Genomic DNA, 20,006 nt, shown 5'->3' with positions numbered 1-20,006 from the left:
GAGGATTCACTAGAGACACAGCAGGGAGCAGACAGGAAGATCTACTAAGATACACAGCTGAGGGGCACAGTGGGGGAGACAGAAGAGGTCTGCTGCACCATGTGGCTTAGTTCTATGACCTGGAATCAAACTCATGCTGGAGTGGGTAGCAATAGCTTGATAGTACTGTGACTTTAATCCCTAAGCCACCAAGGAGGGCCCCCCAATAGAATTTATTTTGCCACATTTGTAATATTTAATCCTGGCATTCTATTTTATTTTTCTATTTGTAAATTGAAAGGGACCTCTTTATTGTTTCTATGTCATAGAACTGCTTAAAGTCTTTAGTTTCTGCTCCAATTGTGGTAATAAAGGGATTAAGTACTATTTTCGTGTCATTAGAAAAACAATTTTTAAATTACTATTGCTTCTGCTAAAAATGAGAAGCATAGATACAAAAATAGATTGGATTCCACAAAAAGAAATTTTGTAATCAATGATTGAAGCCATTTTAGGAATATTACTCTTGCCCACTTTCATGCATTTCAAACTTGAATCAATGAACTGCCTAATACTTTTCTCTCCATAGTTAACGCCAGTCACCATTTCTGAAATCTTTTATCATTGAAGCACCCTGCTGTTATGGAAGGTATCTATATTCCACATTACCAAAGGCAATCTATTAGGTTAGTCTAGTGCAATCTACAAGTCATTTTACTGCCTGATTTCAAGACTATTTTGAGTATTGTCTGTGCTTGTTGTGATTTTCAGGAATGAGACACTGACAGAGGTAGGTGTACAAACCCCTGGATAAGGAAAAAATACTGAAACGTGAATGGGCAGGAATAACCTTCTGAAGGCAACTTGGCCTGGCAACATCTTCTTGAAACCAAACAGGGAGTCTGGATCATCCAGTGGAGGTATCCTAGCGGAAAAGAAATGGCTAGACTCTTGGTTGGCCTGGGGAATCTCTGAGAAAAGTGTGACATTTGCAATTTTGAGCGAAAGTAACAAAGCTGGTAGTATCACATGATTTGATTTCAAACTATATTACAAAGTACAGTAATCAAAACAGTATGGTACATCATATAAATAGACATAAAGATCAAAGAAATGGAAAAAAGAGTCCAAAAATAAACCCAAATATATAAAATTAATGAATAGTTGAAAAGATAACCAAGAATACACAATGGTGACAGGATAGTTTCTTTAATAAATGGTACTGGTCAAATTGACTAACTACATGCAAATGGTGACTTCCACCACATCCAACAACTAATTAAAAATGTTAAAGACAAGAGAGTGAAAACTGAATCCATAAATCTCCTACAAGTGAAAAATGAGAGTAGATCCTGACATCTGTCAAGATTTTTGCAATGATTTTTTGGATGTGATATCCAAAACAAAAACAACAAAGGAAAAAATAAACAAGTGAGACTATATCAAAATAAAGAGCTTTTGCAGAGCAAAGGAATCCATCTGCAAAAAGATAAGCAGCTTACAGAGTTGTCAAAAATATTTGCAAATCATATATCTGATGAGTTAATGCTCTGTCTCTTATATACATAAATAAATTTAAAAAATAAATCATATATTTGATGAGTAAATTACTGGTACATGTAATGATACTCAATGCCACAGCTTATCAGGGAAGTGAAAAAAAAAAAAAACAACACAGTGAGATATCAACTCACACCAGTTTAGATGGCTATTATAAAATGACTAGAGATAAGTATTGGTGAGTATATGGAAAATAGTGAACCTTTGTGTTTCCCTGGTGGGAATGAAAACTGATGCATCACTATGGAAAAAGTATGGTGATTTCGCCAAAGATTAAGTGAAGAACTATGATATGAACAGTAATATTTATATTTATTGGATATTTATATGAAGGAAATAAGATCACTATCTGGAAGACCTACCTGAACCTTCATGATCATTGGACCATTATGTGCAATTGACAGAAAATAGAAACAACTTAAAAGTCACCATTAGCAGATGAAGGGATTAAGAAAATGGGATCATCTGTTAAGGCACTGCAAACCTACATGGTCCCAGGTGTTGCTGCTGAGTCCAAAACAGCTGAGAGTGTTGTGGCTGCCTTGAACTCTCAGTGTCCCACAGAAAGGTTACAGACACCCCACCTTTTGCTTTACAGATATTTTGTTGCTGTCACGATTCCCCCCAAGTTGTTCTATGTGTACCAATCTGCTGGATGCACTCAGAAATCTTAATTCAAAGGAACTCAGCCTTCAGAGATGTATTTGGGACCCACGACACAAAGTCCTATTACCTCTTCTTCACACAGAAAGTTTGATGGCTTCCACCTCTTATGTTGAGCACTTAGACTGTGTGCAATGCTCTGCAGGTGTGCATAGCTGCCTCTTTAGAGACAAATTTGAACTGGATTACCGAGGATGCTGGTAAGCACCCACCAAGCTAGGCTATGTTGCTCCCTAAAGAGGTGGGAATTACCCACAGACCAACTCCCGAATGTCATAGTGAGCTTGGGAACCAAAAACACACCCACTCTATAACTCTGGATTTTCATGGGACAGAGGAGGCTATTTAAAAAAACAAGGATCTAACATTAACTGAAGTTTAGATATGACATTTCAAAAAGAAGTCCCATCCAGTTAAAATTAACTCAATGAAAAATGAAATGGCCCAATTACATTCATTAAAAAAAAAAACAAACACACTCACCTTGATTTCTAGTTTTTGGTATGTCTGGCTCTTTCTAACAATGGCATTAAGACTTTCACTTTAACTTCCTCTGTTGCTCCTTTTATTTGCTCTTAGGTCTGAGTCACCTCTATTTTCAGAGAAGATATTGACAAGGGGTGTCATCCAAAGCCAATGGCACAGTCAATGACAGCAAAGGAAGAGAATGTCTTTATCAGTGTTTCTAGCAGAAACATTGAGCGAGGACCATAACCTTGACCCGGGGAAGAGGCGAGGCCTTGAATGATCTCTGTAGTCTGAAGATGGACTTCTCTAACTGGTTAGGCCTGAGTGTCACAGCCTAGGTCACATCTTAAGGGAGGGAGAAACACCCCTGAAACACAGAGAATGCAAGTGTCTCCAAATGGAGGACTCTGAGCAGAGAACTATGTGTAAAGATACATTGTGTCTGATGGGCAGTGAGATTCCTCTGTTCAGAAGTCTGGGCAGCTGAGTGCAGCCAGGCTTGAGGGCTCCGTGGTCAGAGGAAGCAGCAACCTCAGGGGCTCAGAGAGGCTGGGTCTGCTCTTGGGCCAATGTTCTTTACTTAGCGTCCCAATGGGGAGTGGGAGCTGTGAACCATGGGAAAGAGAGACTGTGGTCAAAAGGAAGAAACTCTCCTTAGGAAACAGCCGTGGCCGTCCCTTCTGAAAGAGTAGGGCTAGAGAGTGACTGGGGAGGAGGGTGTCAGACAAAACACAAGATGCCTAGTTGAATTTGAACTCAGATAAACAATGATAATTTTTTTCTGAAACTTCTGGGACATACTTATGCTAAAATGTTACTTGTTGTTTATCTGAAATTCAAATGGAACTAGGAGACCTGTATTTTTATTTGCTTGGTCTGTGGCCTCTAAGTGGGGAGAGTGGGGTGGGGGTGCAGCTGCTGTAGCCCCTTGCTTTGTGGAGGAAGACATCAGCTGCTGTGGCCCGATTGTTTCTGAAATCCTCTCTGCCTCTCCTCACCTTTCCTGGGACTCTTAAATGGAAATATCCTCTTGTGGAACTTATGAAATGGTTGGCTCCTGTAGCAAGTTAAAAAATGTGAATACATGTGAGTATCTTGTGAATATCTGGGGGAGGGTTGCCCAGATTCATAAATCAAATGTGTTAGTAAATTCACAGGCATATTGGGAAGGGACAGTGTGCTCCACATGACAACTGTGGCACTGTCCAGGGTAGGGGTGACATGGACGCCAGCTCTGGAGTGAATGACAGGGGATATAAAAGTTGCATATATGTAAGGTCACTTGGCACTTACAGAGAAAGTTCACCCAATGCTCCTATTTCCTGCCGTTTGTAGGTCTTTTCCATGTCAGTATGTGAACAGATGTGTGTAAAATTGGAATTAAACTTTCCAGACCCAGAGTACAGAGGCACAAAACTGGTTATAAGTTTTTATTCTTTCCCAGTGCACATAGGCACCACCAAGTACAGACCTTCTAGTCCCAAATACTGTGTGAGTCTAATCTCTTTTTTTCTTTTCCATTGTTTCAACCCAGAGGTCAAGATTTTTGTCCACAGCTCTGAAATGGGGTTTTCATTGCAGCTGCCATTTTAGGGTCACTTTTGAATGCTGTGAGTCTCATTCCTGGAAAATGCCCAAGGCGTAGACTTTCTCTTTTCCATCCTTGATGGACTCTTATGTCTTTCTGCACAGAAACAACTGGAGGGTTTCTTTCATGTTATAATTTCTTATGCAATTCATGCAATCATGCTATAATTTCTTATGGCAAATGACCTGATGGAAATTAGTTCCTTTTTTTTTTTAATAGAAAAAGTGACTTAGGATTCCTAGAGGGTGGGAGACAGTAAACATGACCCTCTCTTCCTTTGTGAAACTTTCTGAGACTTCAGGAGACTAGGCTGGTCTAGTTCTGCAGATTCTGATCAGTACCTTCTCTAGCTTCTGAGACTTAAATGTCAGCATGATTTTGTTTTCCTCCTTCTCTTTATACATATTAACTTTAGGAGATGCTCTCTGTTGTTAGCGATGTAGCTGGATCTATATGACAACGATCTTGAAATCTGGAGTTCATATCTGTTTTCTTTGCTCCAGATTCATATCACTGGTTATTCTTTTGGGAGAGGCCTGATCATCAACACTTGGAATAAAGTATGCTGGAAAACCTGAACACTACAGAATTTAAAAAACAACAAATTCGTTTAGGTTTTCTCTTTTGTCCTCCTGTCCAAATGAATTTGTATGGAGAATATTATCTATGCTTTGCTTTTTTCCTGTTTATTTTAGAGAAGACTTCTGGAAACATTTCCAGGAATGTTTTCTACAAGGTAGTATGGATACAACTCATCTGTCCTTGGGCATTTGTTTCCATAACTTGGGCATTGTAAATGGTCTGCAATGAACACAGGAATGCACATATCTCTTTGAATAAGTTTTTGCATTCTTTGGGTAGATACCTAGGAGTGGAATTGCTGGCTCATATGGTAAATCTACTTTTAACGCTGTGAGAAACCTCTATACAGTTTCCCATAGGGCCTGGACAAATCTACCTCCCCATGAACAGTATACTAGAGTTCCTTTTTCTATACTAGAGTTCCATACGATCTCCCACACTTGTTACATTTGACCTTGTCTTTTTGATATGGTCCATTCTCACAGGAGTGAGGTGGTATCTCATTGTGCTTTTGATTTGTATTTCCCTGTTGATGAAAGATGATGAATATTTTATCATGTGCCTGTTGACCATCTGTATGTCTTCTTTGGCGAAGTGTCTATTTAGCTCCTCTGCTAGAATATTTCTCCCTCTTCACCTACTGTATCGATGTACTCCATGACTGTCATCGCACCCTCTAGAACATTTCTTGTTTTGCTCATCAGTCAACCCTATTCATATTACTTCCAGTCTCTTATGAAAAAAAAGGATGACATTTGATTTGACTTCCTTGCATTCCTACATCTAGGATTCATAATCATGCTTATTGAAAGATAAGGCAACTGTAGAATATATTATCAAAGGAATACTACATAGCTATTGGAAAAGAGGAAATAGTGGCTTGTGGAACAAAATGGGTGGGCTGTGTGGTCATTATGCTGAGTGAAATTAGTCAGTGAAGGACAGATACAGATGGTTTCACTTTTCTAAGGAATATAACAAAACAAAAAATTTACAATGGCAAATTGCAGCAAAAAAGAAATCTTGGACTTAGTGAAAAAATTTATTGGTTGCCACAGGGAAGAGGGAAGAAAGGATGGGAAGAAGGAAGTAGATGACTATTGACCTGGGTGGTTTGGTGAAGGGTGGAAAACATTTATTCATATGGAGGAGAAAAATGTAAACCCCAAATTACAATAAAAATACAAAAAATAGAAACATGCTTTTCCATGTGTACAGAGGTATTTGAGTGTTCTGCCAACAATGCCTTGATTTCTCTAAGATTTTTGTTTAAGATTTATTTATGCATACAAGAACTGGGGTACAGGCCAGAGGTGCAGGGGGTGAGAGGATTCACCAGAAACGGAGTGGGGAACAAAACAGGCAGACAGACTGAAATACACTGCTGAGGGGAGCAGAGGGTGAGTCAGGAGAAGTCTGCCGCGCCATGTGGGTTGCCCTCTGGCTGGCTGGGGATTGAACTTGTGCTACAGAGGCTGTGGACTGATTCATAGTGCAGTGCTTAACCCCTGTGCCACCAGGGAGGCCCCTAAGATTTTTTCCTTATTAAACCTTTCCAGGCATGTATGGCTAGGATGATGCCACCTCCAGTTAGGGGTAGACCATGAAAAGTGCCTATGAAGCAACATTTCCATCCCAGTCACAGTCACCATGTGTGGTTCATAGTTTCACATGTTACGGTGCTACAGTGAATGGTGTGGGAGTCCTCCTTGGGGTTTTAGTGAATTAAAACCTTTTTTTCCCCACTAGATGACTGGTAACTCGCTGTACACAGATGAGAAAGGATGTGACCCTAACTATTGTTGATTGCCTTATTGCCTCTAGGAGGGGGATATTTCCTTGAGATTGGGACTTATTCTAGGAAAGCAGAAAGGAGAAATAGAGAAAGGGAGCCTAGGCTGAGTCCATCTCATCTGAATTTTTGATGAAACAAAACCTGAAGATTCATTCTCCTCACATTTGCTGGCATGGGCCAGTGGCTTCATAGATAGCTCAAGTCGGTACAGACTGAACTCTAAGGCCTCTTGTCTCTTACATATTCCTGTGAGATCGATAACGTCGCCAGCATTTTAAAAGAACCAGAGACATAATGTAACTGCTCGATCAGACAACTAGTCCAGATGTTTTGTCTTCAAGTTAAAAAGCCCCACTTACATAATTATCTGCATGACATCACCTTGCTCTTCCACAAATTTCAGTGTTTCCATCTTCCTGGTGGAAAACATAAAAGCCTTTGGTAAGGCATCCATGCTTTCCACAAAGTAGTGTCAGTCTATATACATGTCTTAACATGTTTCCTATCATTGCAGAAACAGTCCCTCCTTCTAAGCTTATTTGTCTTTGCTCAAACCCTCCTCTTTTGTTCTGTTTGTTTATTTACTAATGTTCATGCATCGTTCATTTCTTAATGGGAGATGTCATAGTGGAATTGAGTCTCTTGAGTGAAGAGGTGTTATTCCCTACAGAAACCTCAAGTGCTGCTTCACATCAGTGAAATTGATCTTTTTTGTTCATATGGGGAAGCCTGTATAAATTGAGAGAAGTTCTTTGGAGAAGGCTTTTCCCAGGGCAAACCATTCAATGCCATAAACTACTACAGTATCAGTGTATTGAAATGGGTTGTACTTAGGAGGGAATCTTAAACTAATGGAATGCAACATCTGATTAAACAGGATGAGTATCAGAGGCAGGCGGTAGGTAAGAACAGAAGGGCCTGCGTCTGAACTGTTGGTGGGGTTGCCGCTTATAGTTCTCACTGAGAGTTGGAGATGACTATGGATGAGAACTCAGGACTCAGGTAAGAATGCCAACTACACTTATTTTCACGTTCAAAGAAAAGTCAGAGCACATTGGAGCAATGAGTAGTTTGCCTGCGCTATCTATCATCCACTCATGGAGGACAGCAGCTGGGTGGAAGGTGGTCAGAAGCAAGACCAGTCATGTGGGAAGTTGAACCCTAGAGGAGGAAGTGATTGGCTCAAAGTCATAGTGAGTGATCAGGACATGCTAGTGAATCAGTCAGGTCAGAATTAGGGGAAAAAGTGGTGCAACAAGATTCATTTGTTGGTTTCTGAATATTTCATGAAGGCAGTAGTTCCTGTTAAAGCTTAGTTACTCCCTGTTTATTTTATTCCATAACTTTCACAGCCTCCTAATATATACCTGTTTTAACAGGATACTCTAACTATTCTTATTTTAAAGTTTTACTTGTTCTTTAGTCCTTTGGGTTTTAATATGTAATTTTCTACTTTTGTACATTAGAAATGGCATTTAATTTTTTTTTTTTCCTGCAGAGTTCACATTACTAATGTCTGGTGATGTTTTGATATTGAAAATAGAATAAGTTAATACAGACATTTGTTTTGACCTATCACATTGTGAAAGTAAATTAAAACACCTTTTTGCCCTAGGCCAATGTCCTAATGATCTGGGCTTGAGAAAACATGGCAAGTCTTGGGTTTGCTTGTCCTTCTGCTTGCTGTCTTCCCTGTGTCCCACAGTGAAATCTTCCAGTTCAAAGCAGCATCCCAGGCCAGCAGGCCTCCACACTCATGCTAAACATCACCCAAGACCTTTGATTTGAGCAAGTCATCTTTCCTTAGCCTTTCCCCTCCACTTACTTGCCCTTACACTCATGATATACTGTGGTTATGTTTTTTTCTCTCTTCTACTGCATTTAGAAATTATTTTTCCCTCATTGAGTCCCTAAGGCAATTGTTACCACTCTGGTTTCTTAAAAAAATCATCCTGAGAAGGATACAGGAGAATCTGACGGCTCCGGATGGGGGTAATACTATTTTGCAGAGCTATGAGGGTAGATTGGAGAATAAGGTCCAAAACTTGGGAAGTCAGTTAAGAGACCATTTAGTGATGGGGGGTTGAGGGCAAGAATAGAGGCAGTGGGCTGGGCAGCGTCACTTGGGCTGAATTGGGTGAGGCCAGATGGACTCCATGGGCCTGACAGTAGGTGGAACACTGGGGACATAGAGTTGGCTTGGCAAGTGTGGAGGGGAATGGAGGAGAAGTGAAGTGCTTGGCCCAGAGGGCTCTTGGGAAGAGCAGCTGAACTGGAGGGAGAGGTCAGCTGTGTAGGGGCTGGTGGTCTCAAAGGACTTGGGCACAATGTGAACCTCCTGGTGATACCCACCACTATTCCACCTACTTCCTCTGGCGATCATCTGCATTGAAGGCAAGCCCAGCAACCCACAGTTTTCTAAGAACATGCCAGAGCCTGAAGGATCTGGTGTTATTTTCTTGCTCCACCAACCAGTGGAACAGAGTGCAGGGGGACCAGGGGGAGGCAGGTACTCAATTAAGGTCATGGCAGAGTCAGGCCTGGACCCAACTCCCCAGATCAGTGCTATTTCCAGTGCTTTCAGGGTCTCAAACTTCTACCAAAGCGTGGATTAATTTTGGTGCTGTTCCTTCTCTTGGTTTTGATTTTTTATTCCCTCAGACTCTAAATTCCTAATTTTGAAATTCATTCCTCTAGGTTTTCAGTGAATATTATTATGCTGTTTATGATCTGTAGTCAACATAAAAAAATATCCTGGCCCCTGAAGCTGCATTCAGAAGGGAGAGTTAGTTAATTAGCATAAATAATTAACCTAAATAGCACCTAAATAATTATGTGCTATTTAATTTGCTGCTGATTGTAATGGTAAAATATAAACATGGGTGACGTGAGTCAGGGAGAGCTGGGGTAAGGATAAATGTTTATTATTTTATCATTGTGGTCATGGTCATGGGATGTTTGTTGAGGTTATGGTTTGATTAATACATCTAGGGTACATAGGCACCCATTTTGTAGATACTAAATTAGTATATATTGAATGACTAATTAAAACATTAAATGTGATTAATATTTAAATGCACTCTTAATGTGAGTCTGGGGCGAGGGTGTGAATAAATGTGATTCAGAAAGGGAGAGGCAAAGAGAGAGGGAGTGGAAGAACCAAAATGATATTTTCTATAGCCCTAAATTCATTTTATGGTGACAAGGATAGGGCAGGAAAAACTCATCTCTAAAGTTTCCCATCAAGGTAAATTCTAGTATAATTAGTTGGAGAACCTATGAGCACATCAATAAGCTTGAAGCTATTTACTTATGCTGATCTGAGATAAGTACATGCAAAATACACCCCCTTTAAATGTTTCTGTATTTGTTTTGTGTCCTTCTGTTACATTTCATTTTAAACAAAAGAAATATAAAACTATTTTGACTTTGGTATTTTAACAAATGTTTATCAAAATTTTTGCTTTAAATTTATTAGTTATAATTTTTTCCAGATTTATTTTGCTGTTTATTTACAACATTTCATTTGAAAAATCATGTACATATACAACTCGAAACAACAGAGATACATACATCAATGTAATAGAGAATGGAGTCTAAATAATTAAATGCCTATGAATGGTGTAAGAGTAGAATTCATTTTCAAGCTAGCAGTAAACGTTGCCAGAGAATACTGCTATTGTTTTATACTTTTGAAAAAAGGTGCTATGATGTAAAATATATGCATATAGAAATTAAAAAAATAAAAGAAGGTGCTAGTCAGAATTCTTCACTTTTTCGTTTGTATTTGAAAGATTCACTGTTCCAACATATTGACCATTCTCAAAACTGCCTACTTGAAGATCCATCACAATGTGGTCTCATTGCATCTTCTGTCAAGAACTTCAGATTGAAGCCCTCAGCTATAGGACTGTGACTTCCTTAATTAGGTACAACGGCCACAGAAACAATACATCTCTGCTGAAATGAAAAGGCTGAATCAGAGCTCTGTGGTTGAATTCATCCTCCTGGGCTTTTCTAACTATCCTGAACTGCAAGGACAACTCTTTAGGGTTTTCCTGGTTGTTTACCTGGTGATTCTGGTGGGAAATGCCATCATTATAGTCATCATCTCCCTGGAACAGAGCCTCTATGTCCCCATGTACCTATTTCTCCTGAACTTGTCCATGGTGGAGGTGAGTTTCAGTACTGCCATTATGCCTGAGATGCTGGTGGTCCTCTCCACTGCAAGAGCCACAGTTCCTTTTGCAGGCTGTTTTGCACAAATGTATTTCATTCTTCTTTTTGGTGGGACTGAATGTTTTCTCCTGGGGGCAATGGCTTATGATAGATACGCTGCCATCTGCCATCCTCTGAACTACTCAGTGATTATGAACAAAAACGTTTTCATGAAATTAGTAACATTCTCATGGGCCTCAGGCGTCATGGTGGCTACTGTGCAGACCACGTGGGTATTTAGTTTTCCCTTTTGTGGCCCCAATGAAATTAATCATCTCTTCTGTGAGACTCCCCCAGTGCTAAAGCTTGCATGTGCAAACACCTTTTTTTTTGAAGTCTATGCTTTCATTGGCACCATTTTGATTGTTATGGTCCCTTTCCTGTTGATCCTCTTGTCTTACATTCGAATTCTCTTTGCCATCCTGAAGATGCCATCCAACACTGGGAGGCAGAAGGCCTTTTCCACCTGTGCCTCCCATCTGACTTCTGTCACCCTTTTCTATGGCACAGCTAGTATGACCTATTTACAGCCCAAATCTGGCTACTCCCCAGACACCAAGAAAGTGATGTCATTGGCTTACACGTTACTCACACCTCTGCTGAATCCACTGATCTACAGCTTGCGAAACAGTGAGATGAAAAGAGCTTTGATAAAATTATGGCAAAGAAGAGTGAATTTACACACATTCTGATAGCTGAGAAGTTATCTGTATTTGGACATTACCCATGGAAATCTGCTAAGTTTAATACATGACCAATCATTTGCCTTTTCTGATAAGAATATATTTGATTTTTTGATTTTTCTATGTTCAATAATATATTATAAATTTATCTCTTTGATAGTGTTTGTTTTCATTAATTTATTGTAAATCAATATTTTTAAAATATAATAGAACAATTTATTTACCTCCTCTAATGTGTTTTACCTGGTCATTACTGGAGAATGTAAAAATTGTAGATAAAGCTTAATAAACACCTATTTTTATATGTACTGATGTTTTATTTCTGTGTGATATTTGAATGCATCATGTAGGACTGATGGAATGAGAAATATTAGGTCCTACAGAATTGCTTTTCATAATCATATTAACTTCTTCAGACTGATCTTAAGTTCTATTCTTTTTTTTAATAAGATGAATTTTTAAAAATATTTATTTATTTATGCATACAAGAACTGGGGTACAGGGCAGTGGTGTGGGGGAGGGGTGAGAGGATTTAGCAGAGAGAGAGTGGGGAGCAGAACAGGTGTATTGACTGAAATACACTGCTGAGGGGAGCAGTGGCGCGTCAGTAGAGGTCTGCTGCACCATGTGGGTATCTCCCTGGTGGGAGATCGAACTCGTGCTTCAGAGGCTGTGGATAGCTTCATAGATTGTGTCCCGTCCCTTGCGCCAGGGAGGACCTTAAGTTCTACTCTTATTCACTAGCAGGGTAGACTCCAGGAGACAAACAATAGATATTTATTTATTTGTGGAATGAAAATCTATTCCATGAATTTGTAAACAAAGGGCAGTTATTTTGGGGACACCAAACTGATTCCACTTCATGGGCTCATACAGATTATTTTTCCAAACAATACTTCTCTGGTATTTTTCATATATTTATGCAATACTCATTACTAGAGAACTACATGAGATTTCCCCTGACATCTCAGTTGATAGAATCGTATTTTGCATTTACAGAACTCTGTTTTTAGAGACTTTTGTCATATTTCCATTTGTAGGTGCAAAATGCCTACCGATATTTTGTTTATAAACAGAGATGATTTATTAATTTTTATAACTCAGTTGTTAACTATTTGTATATGTGGTTTATGTTCTCTGAGTCACAGTGTAGCTGTGTGATCTTCCCCAAATAATTTCTCATCTTGCCACACTTGTAACATAATCCTTATTTTCTATTTTAACTTTTTATTAGTAAGTTGAAGAGGGCTCTTTTATTGAATCTATATCACAAAATGCTTAATGTCCTTAGTTTATGTTCCTGTTGTGGTAACAAAGGAGTTATATACTATTTTTATTGTTATTCAAATGTTGGGAAAAACAATGTTTTATTTCATATTGCCTCTGGTAAAAATGAAAAGTGGAAATGCAAAACTGATCAGATTTCACAAAAAGAAATTTTGTCCCCAGTGGGTGAAACCACTGCAATATTATTTCTGCCCTCCTTCTCCTAACAAAAAGGAGAGAGTCTACATAGTTAGCCTGATGGTCAAGATGCAGTCTACAAGTCATGTTACCACCTGATTTCGTGCTACTTTGAGTATTGTGTATGCTTGTCACTTTCAGGAATGAGACACTGACAGAGGTAGTTATATATGCCATGACATGAAATAATTTAAGTGTGTTCATCAAAGGATGAATGGATAAAGAAGGTGATAGTGGTACACACATACACAGTGGAATACTAATGAGTTATAATAAAAGCCAAGTCTAGTATTAGATTAACATGGATGGACCTTGAGGACATTATGCTTAATGATATAGGTGAGATAAAGACCAATACTGGAAGATCTCATTTAGGTGTAGAATTAAAAAAAAAAACAAAACAAAACAACAGTCCAGTAACAGCACAAATCATGATTAACAGAAACAGCCAGTGATAGTAGGGTGGAGAAGGGGAAGAAAGCAGAAAGTGGTTAAAACGTACACACTTCCAAGATATGAGAGAAATGATTTCTGTGGAAATAACGTACAGCATGAAATTAGAGTTAATCATACTGTATTTTATATTTTTATGGTGCTAACAGATTAAATGTTAGAAGTTTTCTACAAAAGAAAAATAATTTTAATATGTGAGGTGACGGATGTAACTTATCTTTGCCTTATATAATGCATTGGTCATTATATTGTAAACTTAATCTAACACAATATCATATGTCAATTATTTCCTCTAATACTAGAAAAACATATGAAACTGTAGCAGGTTATGAATATAAATTGTATATGCAATATGCATGGAGCTAATTTAACATACATAAAGTAGGGGCAGCATATTTTAGGGGAAACAAACGGCAGTAGGCATTAAATTAACCTGATTTCCTATGTGACTGGCTCATACGTTGGTTATCATCCCACATGATGACATGAAGGAATGGATTGGATTCTGTGAATGAAAACTCTTCTCTTGGGGTAACTGACACCCAGTTTACTTAGCATGGACATAGACTAAAAAGAATGAATCCCTATGTGTTATTGGCAGCTGTCAGGAAAGGTAAGCTTTTTGAGAATGGAACTACTCCAGGAAAACACCTTAAAAAGTGAAGGTAATCCCTCTGAGCCACAGCATCTGGTTCTAGAAAAAGACATGCCTACACATTAATTCATCTCTTTGCTTTGTTTGGACTGAGTCATGTTCTCATTGTTCAAACAGGTTTGCTGGTTTTCACATATACTCCACAAGACTAGTAACACTGTGTTGGTCTACAATGAATGTCTTAGCATCAGGAAATTCAATGATGTGCTCAATTCATGCCAGCTAGTCCAACTCTATCGACCCTTAGTTTAAAACATCTCTTTGAAGTCAATTTCCAAGACTTTTTTCCTCAAACATAGCAGGGGCTCTACATTTCAATTCAAAAAGACAGGCTTTTGGATGAGGTGAGGGTAACGCGCATGCTTTCTAGTAAAAAGCACCAATCTCCTTGGCTTGACTTATTTTCCACCATTGCTACAAATGTAGCATCCATGGTAGGGCTTTCCATCCATGGTAGGACTGACCTCCCAAAAATGTTTAGATAGGCTTTCTGTAAGTTGTCCAGAGTGGGTTTTTTCCAGTAAGTGTAACCTTGGTCTGCAGAACTAAGGTCAATAAAGGCCCTATGGACCTCAGGAGAACTTTTACTATGACCCTAGATTGCCAAGATTCAGGGTTATTTCCAGAAATAACCTTTCTTTTTTTAATAAAAACCTATCTGAGGGCAGGGCAAACATCTAGAGGCAAGGTGTTCTCAAGAGGAGTCACTCTTTTTTCTTTCTCTCGACCACAGATTTCAACCCCATTCCTCAGCTCAGGATATAAACCCGTGATTTGTTGTATTTACTTTAGAATTACAGTCTTATAAATTCTCAATACATTTACAATTAAATTTGGTCCCTCCCCCCCAATTAATCTGTATGGTGTAATTTGTTTGCTTGTCCAACCTGAGAATAATCCAAAAGGGTAGGGGAAATTTCTCCTATGAGCTGACACCATCCCATTATTCCTCAACTTCTACCTCATCTGCTTTTGCTCACACCCTCCTCCCAATGCTCTCTATTTCCCCATTCATAGTATTTACTCAATCTCTACTTTAACCTGCTGTTGGGAGGTGTCATGGTGAAACTGAGTCTCCTGTGTGAAGAAACATTTATTCCCTTTAGGACTACGAAGCAAGAATGCTCCAGGTTTATGCTCTTGAGCTTTCTCACCTGAGGGGGTGAGTTCCAGTATCTTTAGTTATCCCACAAAAATACTGGAAAATGTTTATGAAGTGACTCCAAGTTCTCTAGGGATGGATGCTCCAGGGCAAATGATTCATGAGTCAGTGTTTATATATAATGTTCTGAATCATCGCACTTAATCATTTAATTGACTTTTGACTAGAGGTAAAACTTCTGATATAGTAGCATGATATTTAAAGAGACAGAGTCAATAGGTAAGAAAGTGCAAATTCTGCATGTGTGACAGTGGGCTTGTTTACAGTTAGTCTTACTGATAAGGGGAGAGGTTGTTCAAGTGATAATTCTGTCCTCAGGAATCATCAGATGCAACTGAAACACTTGAGTCACTTGGTTTTGATGCTGGTCAGTTTCTTTTTCTCTTCTCAGAAAAAGTTTCAGGCAACATTAGTGGTATAAGTGCTTTAATACACTTATTGTTGAATCTTAAGTTTGCAAATAGAAGGGAACTTGGTGAATAGTCCAATTACTAAATTTTTCAACGGGGGACTGCAATCCTTTAATGGAGAGGCCTTCCCAAATATTTTCTGCCAGTGAGTCCTTTAAGACAATTTGTTATAGAGAAAATGTGGATCATGTATGTCAGCTGCTTTTTCCATGACAAAACCTGTTTTGCATGTGATTACAACGGCAACTAACATTCAATCCTTAGTGTGTGTCAGTCTCCTCTCCCTCCCCCTTTTTCTTTAAACTGAGGTAACATTGGTTTATATAATTGTCTGTGTATTAGAAGTATAGGCTCTCCCCACTCAGGTGTCATTACCACACTGTACCCACTGGCAAGACACCATAGTCCTCCACCACTGTCTACTATGCTCCCTCCCCATCTTACTCTCACGCTTTCTCCCCCAAACCCTTCTGGTAGCTTCTGTTCTGTAGTCAGCTTTCTATGGTTAGTTCTTAGTTTGGCTTTATCTGATTTTTGGGGGGTTTCTCTTTGTTCCGCATATAAGTGACATCATCTAGTCTTTCTCCTTCTGACTTATTTTGCTTAGCATAATCCCCTCCAGCTCCATTCATGTTGATGCAAATAGCAAGAGTTTATCTTTTTTGATAGTTAAGTAGCATTCCTTTTTGTGTGTATCTATCCTATCTATCTATCTATCTATCTATCTATCTATCTATCTATCTATCTATCTATCATCTATCTATCTATCATCTATCTATCTATCTATCTATCTATCTATCTATCTATCTATCTATCTATCATCTATCTATCTATCTTCCTCATCCACTCGTGTATTTGGGCACAAAAGTTCTGTTACTTTAACCTGCTTTAATTTAGTCAAAGGTTTTGTTTTTGTTTAAATGAGTCTCTACATATTCTACCTTGAAAACATATCCACTTTTAATATTTGTATCTGAATACACATTTTTTTATGTCTGTTAGAAATGAGTTTAAATACTTAAATTTCTAAAGCATATGTATTAATTTAGGAGATTTTGACAACAAAATAATTTTTAAGGCTAATACACACATTTGATTATAGAAATGACTGTGGTGATGCTCAGAAACAAGTCAACTTGATGTCTACTGTCTACTAATATTCCAGTGACTTGCACTTGACAACGTTGTGTCTTCGGTTTGACCAGTCTGCTTCCTGGTTTCCCAAACTCACAGTTAACTTCCACTGGTTCTGACAACATCACACAATGACCAGTATGTATGCATTCTAATGCTAAGCTGTCCTTAAATGCTTTTTTTTAAAAAAAGATTTATTTATTTATGTATACCAGAACTAGGGTACAGGCCAGAGATGTGGGGGTGAGAAGATTCACCAGAGACAGAGTGGGGAACAGAACAGGCAGACTGACTGAAGTACACTGCTGAGGGGAGCAGCGGGTAAGTCAGGAGAGGTCTGCTGCGCCATGTGTGTAGCTCCCTGGCCAGGGATCAAACTTGTGCTGCAACTCGTGCTGCAGTGGCTGCGAATAGCTTCATAGGTTGCGTCTTAACCCCTAGCACCGCTAGGGAGGCCCTTTAAATGCTTTTTACTTGAGCAAGTCAGTGATCATCTTTCTTTATTTTGAATGCCCCTTCTACCCAGAGCTTTTAGTGACTGGTTTTAGTCTTCTTCCCCACTCAGCACCAGTCTTTCTCTCATTGAAATTTCTAAAGCGCTTGTTATTACACTTGCTTTTCAACATTGTTGCTTTTTCTTTTTATTTAGATACGCTATCCTACATAGTCTGCATTTTCCTATTTTCCCCCCTCATTTATTCTGGAAATAATGGTTTAGCATTTGTTAACTGTTACCACATTGTAAATATAGCAAAGAACAAAAGAAAATCTTTGCTGTGCTGAGTGTATATTATAGTGAAGAAGTTAGATTTTGCACATCTAAATAAAATTTAAGTAAGAGACAATGAAAAAAGAGAGCCACGTATAAGAGCTGGGAGTTAGAAAGACTGCATTTAAGAGTGAGATCCTATTTCCTTTTAAGTAGTGTTGTCAACTGTCTGTTGAGCTGTGGTATCAAAGGTATGTCTGATCTTAAGAGTCTAAAATATGCTAGGAGCTGCAGAGGTATTTGTTGAATAATTAATGATTAAGTGAAAACTGGTAAGAAATTTAATGGGGGCAAGATAATAGAGACAAAGAGAGTAGGGGAATTTTAAAATGCAAGTTTACAATGACTAAAAAAAGGGTTTTCTTATATCATGATGGTCATAAAAGTAAACACTAGAGAATTGGCCGCTAGTATTTCTCTTCTTTTCAACTTCATTATAGTCTCCAGATACAGCCGGAGTAAAACTCAACAAACCAAAAGTCAACCTGCAAAATTTACAGATCACCTAAAATAGAAATACCTAAAATACAACCCCTGTTGTTTGTTTCTACTGAGTGTTATCACACTTAGCCAGGTTATGTACAGTTATTTTGAGCTGATGAATATTTATAATGTATATATATACATCTATATCATCTTTGTTATACTTTTAATTATCAGATTTTTTAATCAATTTGAATGTCTGTGCTTCCTATTGACCTTTCTTTTATTGTGCTATTAATATCGAGTTGAAAAAAATAGATGATACCTTTAACAATGTGATATGAATGGGACCTAAGTACAAATATTTCTATTTGTTTAAGGCTAGTTTAATTCTCAAATTACATAGTGTACAAGTTGCAATAGAATTTTGATATTACTTCATACTTTTTGAACAAGATTTCTGAGCCAGACTTCTTTATTTCTCCATTTTTATTTGAAAGATTCATTAATCTGATTAGTTGGCTAGTCTCCAAAATCACCAAGTTAATTTCTGTGGGGATGGGCTCCTTTTTAACAATTCGGCCAAGACTATGGGGTGAATGAAGAGGTGGACTCTGAAATACGGGATTGTGACTTCATACTTTCATTACTATGTCCATAATAATACTCAGCTGTTGAAATGAAAAGGCAGAATCAGAGCTCTGTGGTTGAATTCATCCTCTTGGGCTTTTCTAACTATCCTGAACTGCAAGAGCAACTCTTTGGGGTTTTCTTGGTGATTTACCTGGTGACTCTGATGGGAAATGCCATCATTATAGTTGTCATCTCCATGGAGCAGAGCCTCCATGTCCCCTTGTACCTGTTTCTCTTGAACTTGTCTGTGGTGGAAGTGGGTTTCACTGCAGCCATTGTGCCTGAGATGCTGGTGGTCCTCTCCACTGCCAGAACTACAATTACTTTTGCAGGCTGCTTTGTACAGATGTACTGTATTCTTTTTTTTGGTGGGACTGAATGTTTTCTCCTGGGGGCAATGGCTTATGACCGCTACGCTGCCATCTGCCATCCTCTGAACTACCCAGTGATTATGAATGACAGTGTTTTCAGAAAATTAGTAATGCTTTCATGGGCTACTTGGATCATGGTGGCTACTGTGCAGACCACATGGGTATTTAGTTTTCCCTTTTGTGGCTCCAATGAAATTAATCATCTCTTCTGTGAGACTCCCCCAGTACTAGAACTTGTATGTGCAGACATCTTTTTTTTTGAAATCTATGCATTCACTGGCACCATTTTGATTATCTTGATTCCTTTCCTGTTGATACTCCTGTCTTACACTCGAATTCTCTTTGCCATCCTGAAGATGCCATCTAACACTGGGAGGCAGAAGGCCTTTTCCACCTGTGCCTCCCATCTGACTTCTGTCACCCTTTTCTATGGCACGGCCATTATGACCTATTTACAGCCCAAATCTGGCTACTCCCCAGACACCAAGAAAGTGATGTCATTGGCTTACACATTGCTCACACCTCTGCTGAATCCACTGATCTATAGCTTGAGAAACAATGAGATGAAAAGAGCTTTCATGAAATTATTACGAAGAAGAGTCGATTTACATACATTTTGACTGTGCTGAAATTCACATAATATTTGGTTATTGCTTGACTGAACTGAATTTCTTTTTACTGATGCTGAAAAGAGTTTGTATTTCTTCATATGAATACATTTTATTTGTTGAGTTATAAAGTTTGAACATATATTGGTGATGCCTCTGCTTTGATAGTCGATTGTCTTTTGATTTTTAAAGATGCATATGTTTTGAGGTAATATTTATAAGAATTTCTTATATGTTAATCTAATATGAATATCCAGACCATTTCTGGATTCTTACTAGTATCACTGAATTTCAATAAATTATCTAGCTCCATATGTTTATATGTACTGAAATTTTATTTCTGTATGATGAATTCCTCAGGATAACTGGCAGGCATAGATTAGATATT

General features: G+C 38.4%; 2 protein-coding genes across 2 annotated transcripts; both read left to right on the top strand.

The window, feature by feature from the left end:
* The first annotated feature begins 10,600 nt into the window (after positions 1–10,600).
* Positions 10,601–11,545, top strand: LOC119254572 (olfactory receptor 10A3-like). The gene has a single exon (XM_037521681.1). The coding sequence runs from the start codon at positions 10,601–10,603 to the stop codon at positions 11,543–11,545; it is 945 nt and encodes a 314-aa protein (XP_037377578.1).
* A 7,140-nt stretch (positions 11,546–18,685) lies between these two features.
* LOC119254570 (olfactory receptor 10A3-like) lies at positions 18,686–19,630 on the top strand. Its single transcript, XM_037521680.1, has one exon. It carries the CDS (start codon positions 18,686–18,688, stop codon positions 19,628–19,630), a length of 945 nt encoding a protein of 314 aa, XP_037377577.1.
* The last annotated feature ends 376 nt before the right edge of the window (positions 19,631–20,006 follow it).

The sequence above is a fragment of the Talpa occidentalis genome, unplaced genomic scaffold, assembly GCF_014898055.3.
Source record: "Talpa occidentalis isolate TD23 unplaced genomic scaffold, MPIMG_talOcc4v2.1 talOcc4.3, whole genome shotgun sequence".
Lineage (NCBI taxonomy): Eukaryota > Metazoa > Chordata > Mammalia > Eulipotyphla > Talpidae > Talpa > Talpa occidentalis.
This window is presented reverse-complemented; position numbering and strand designations above follow the sequence as displayed.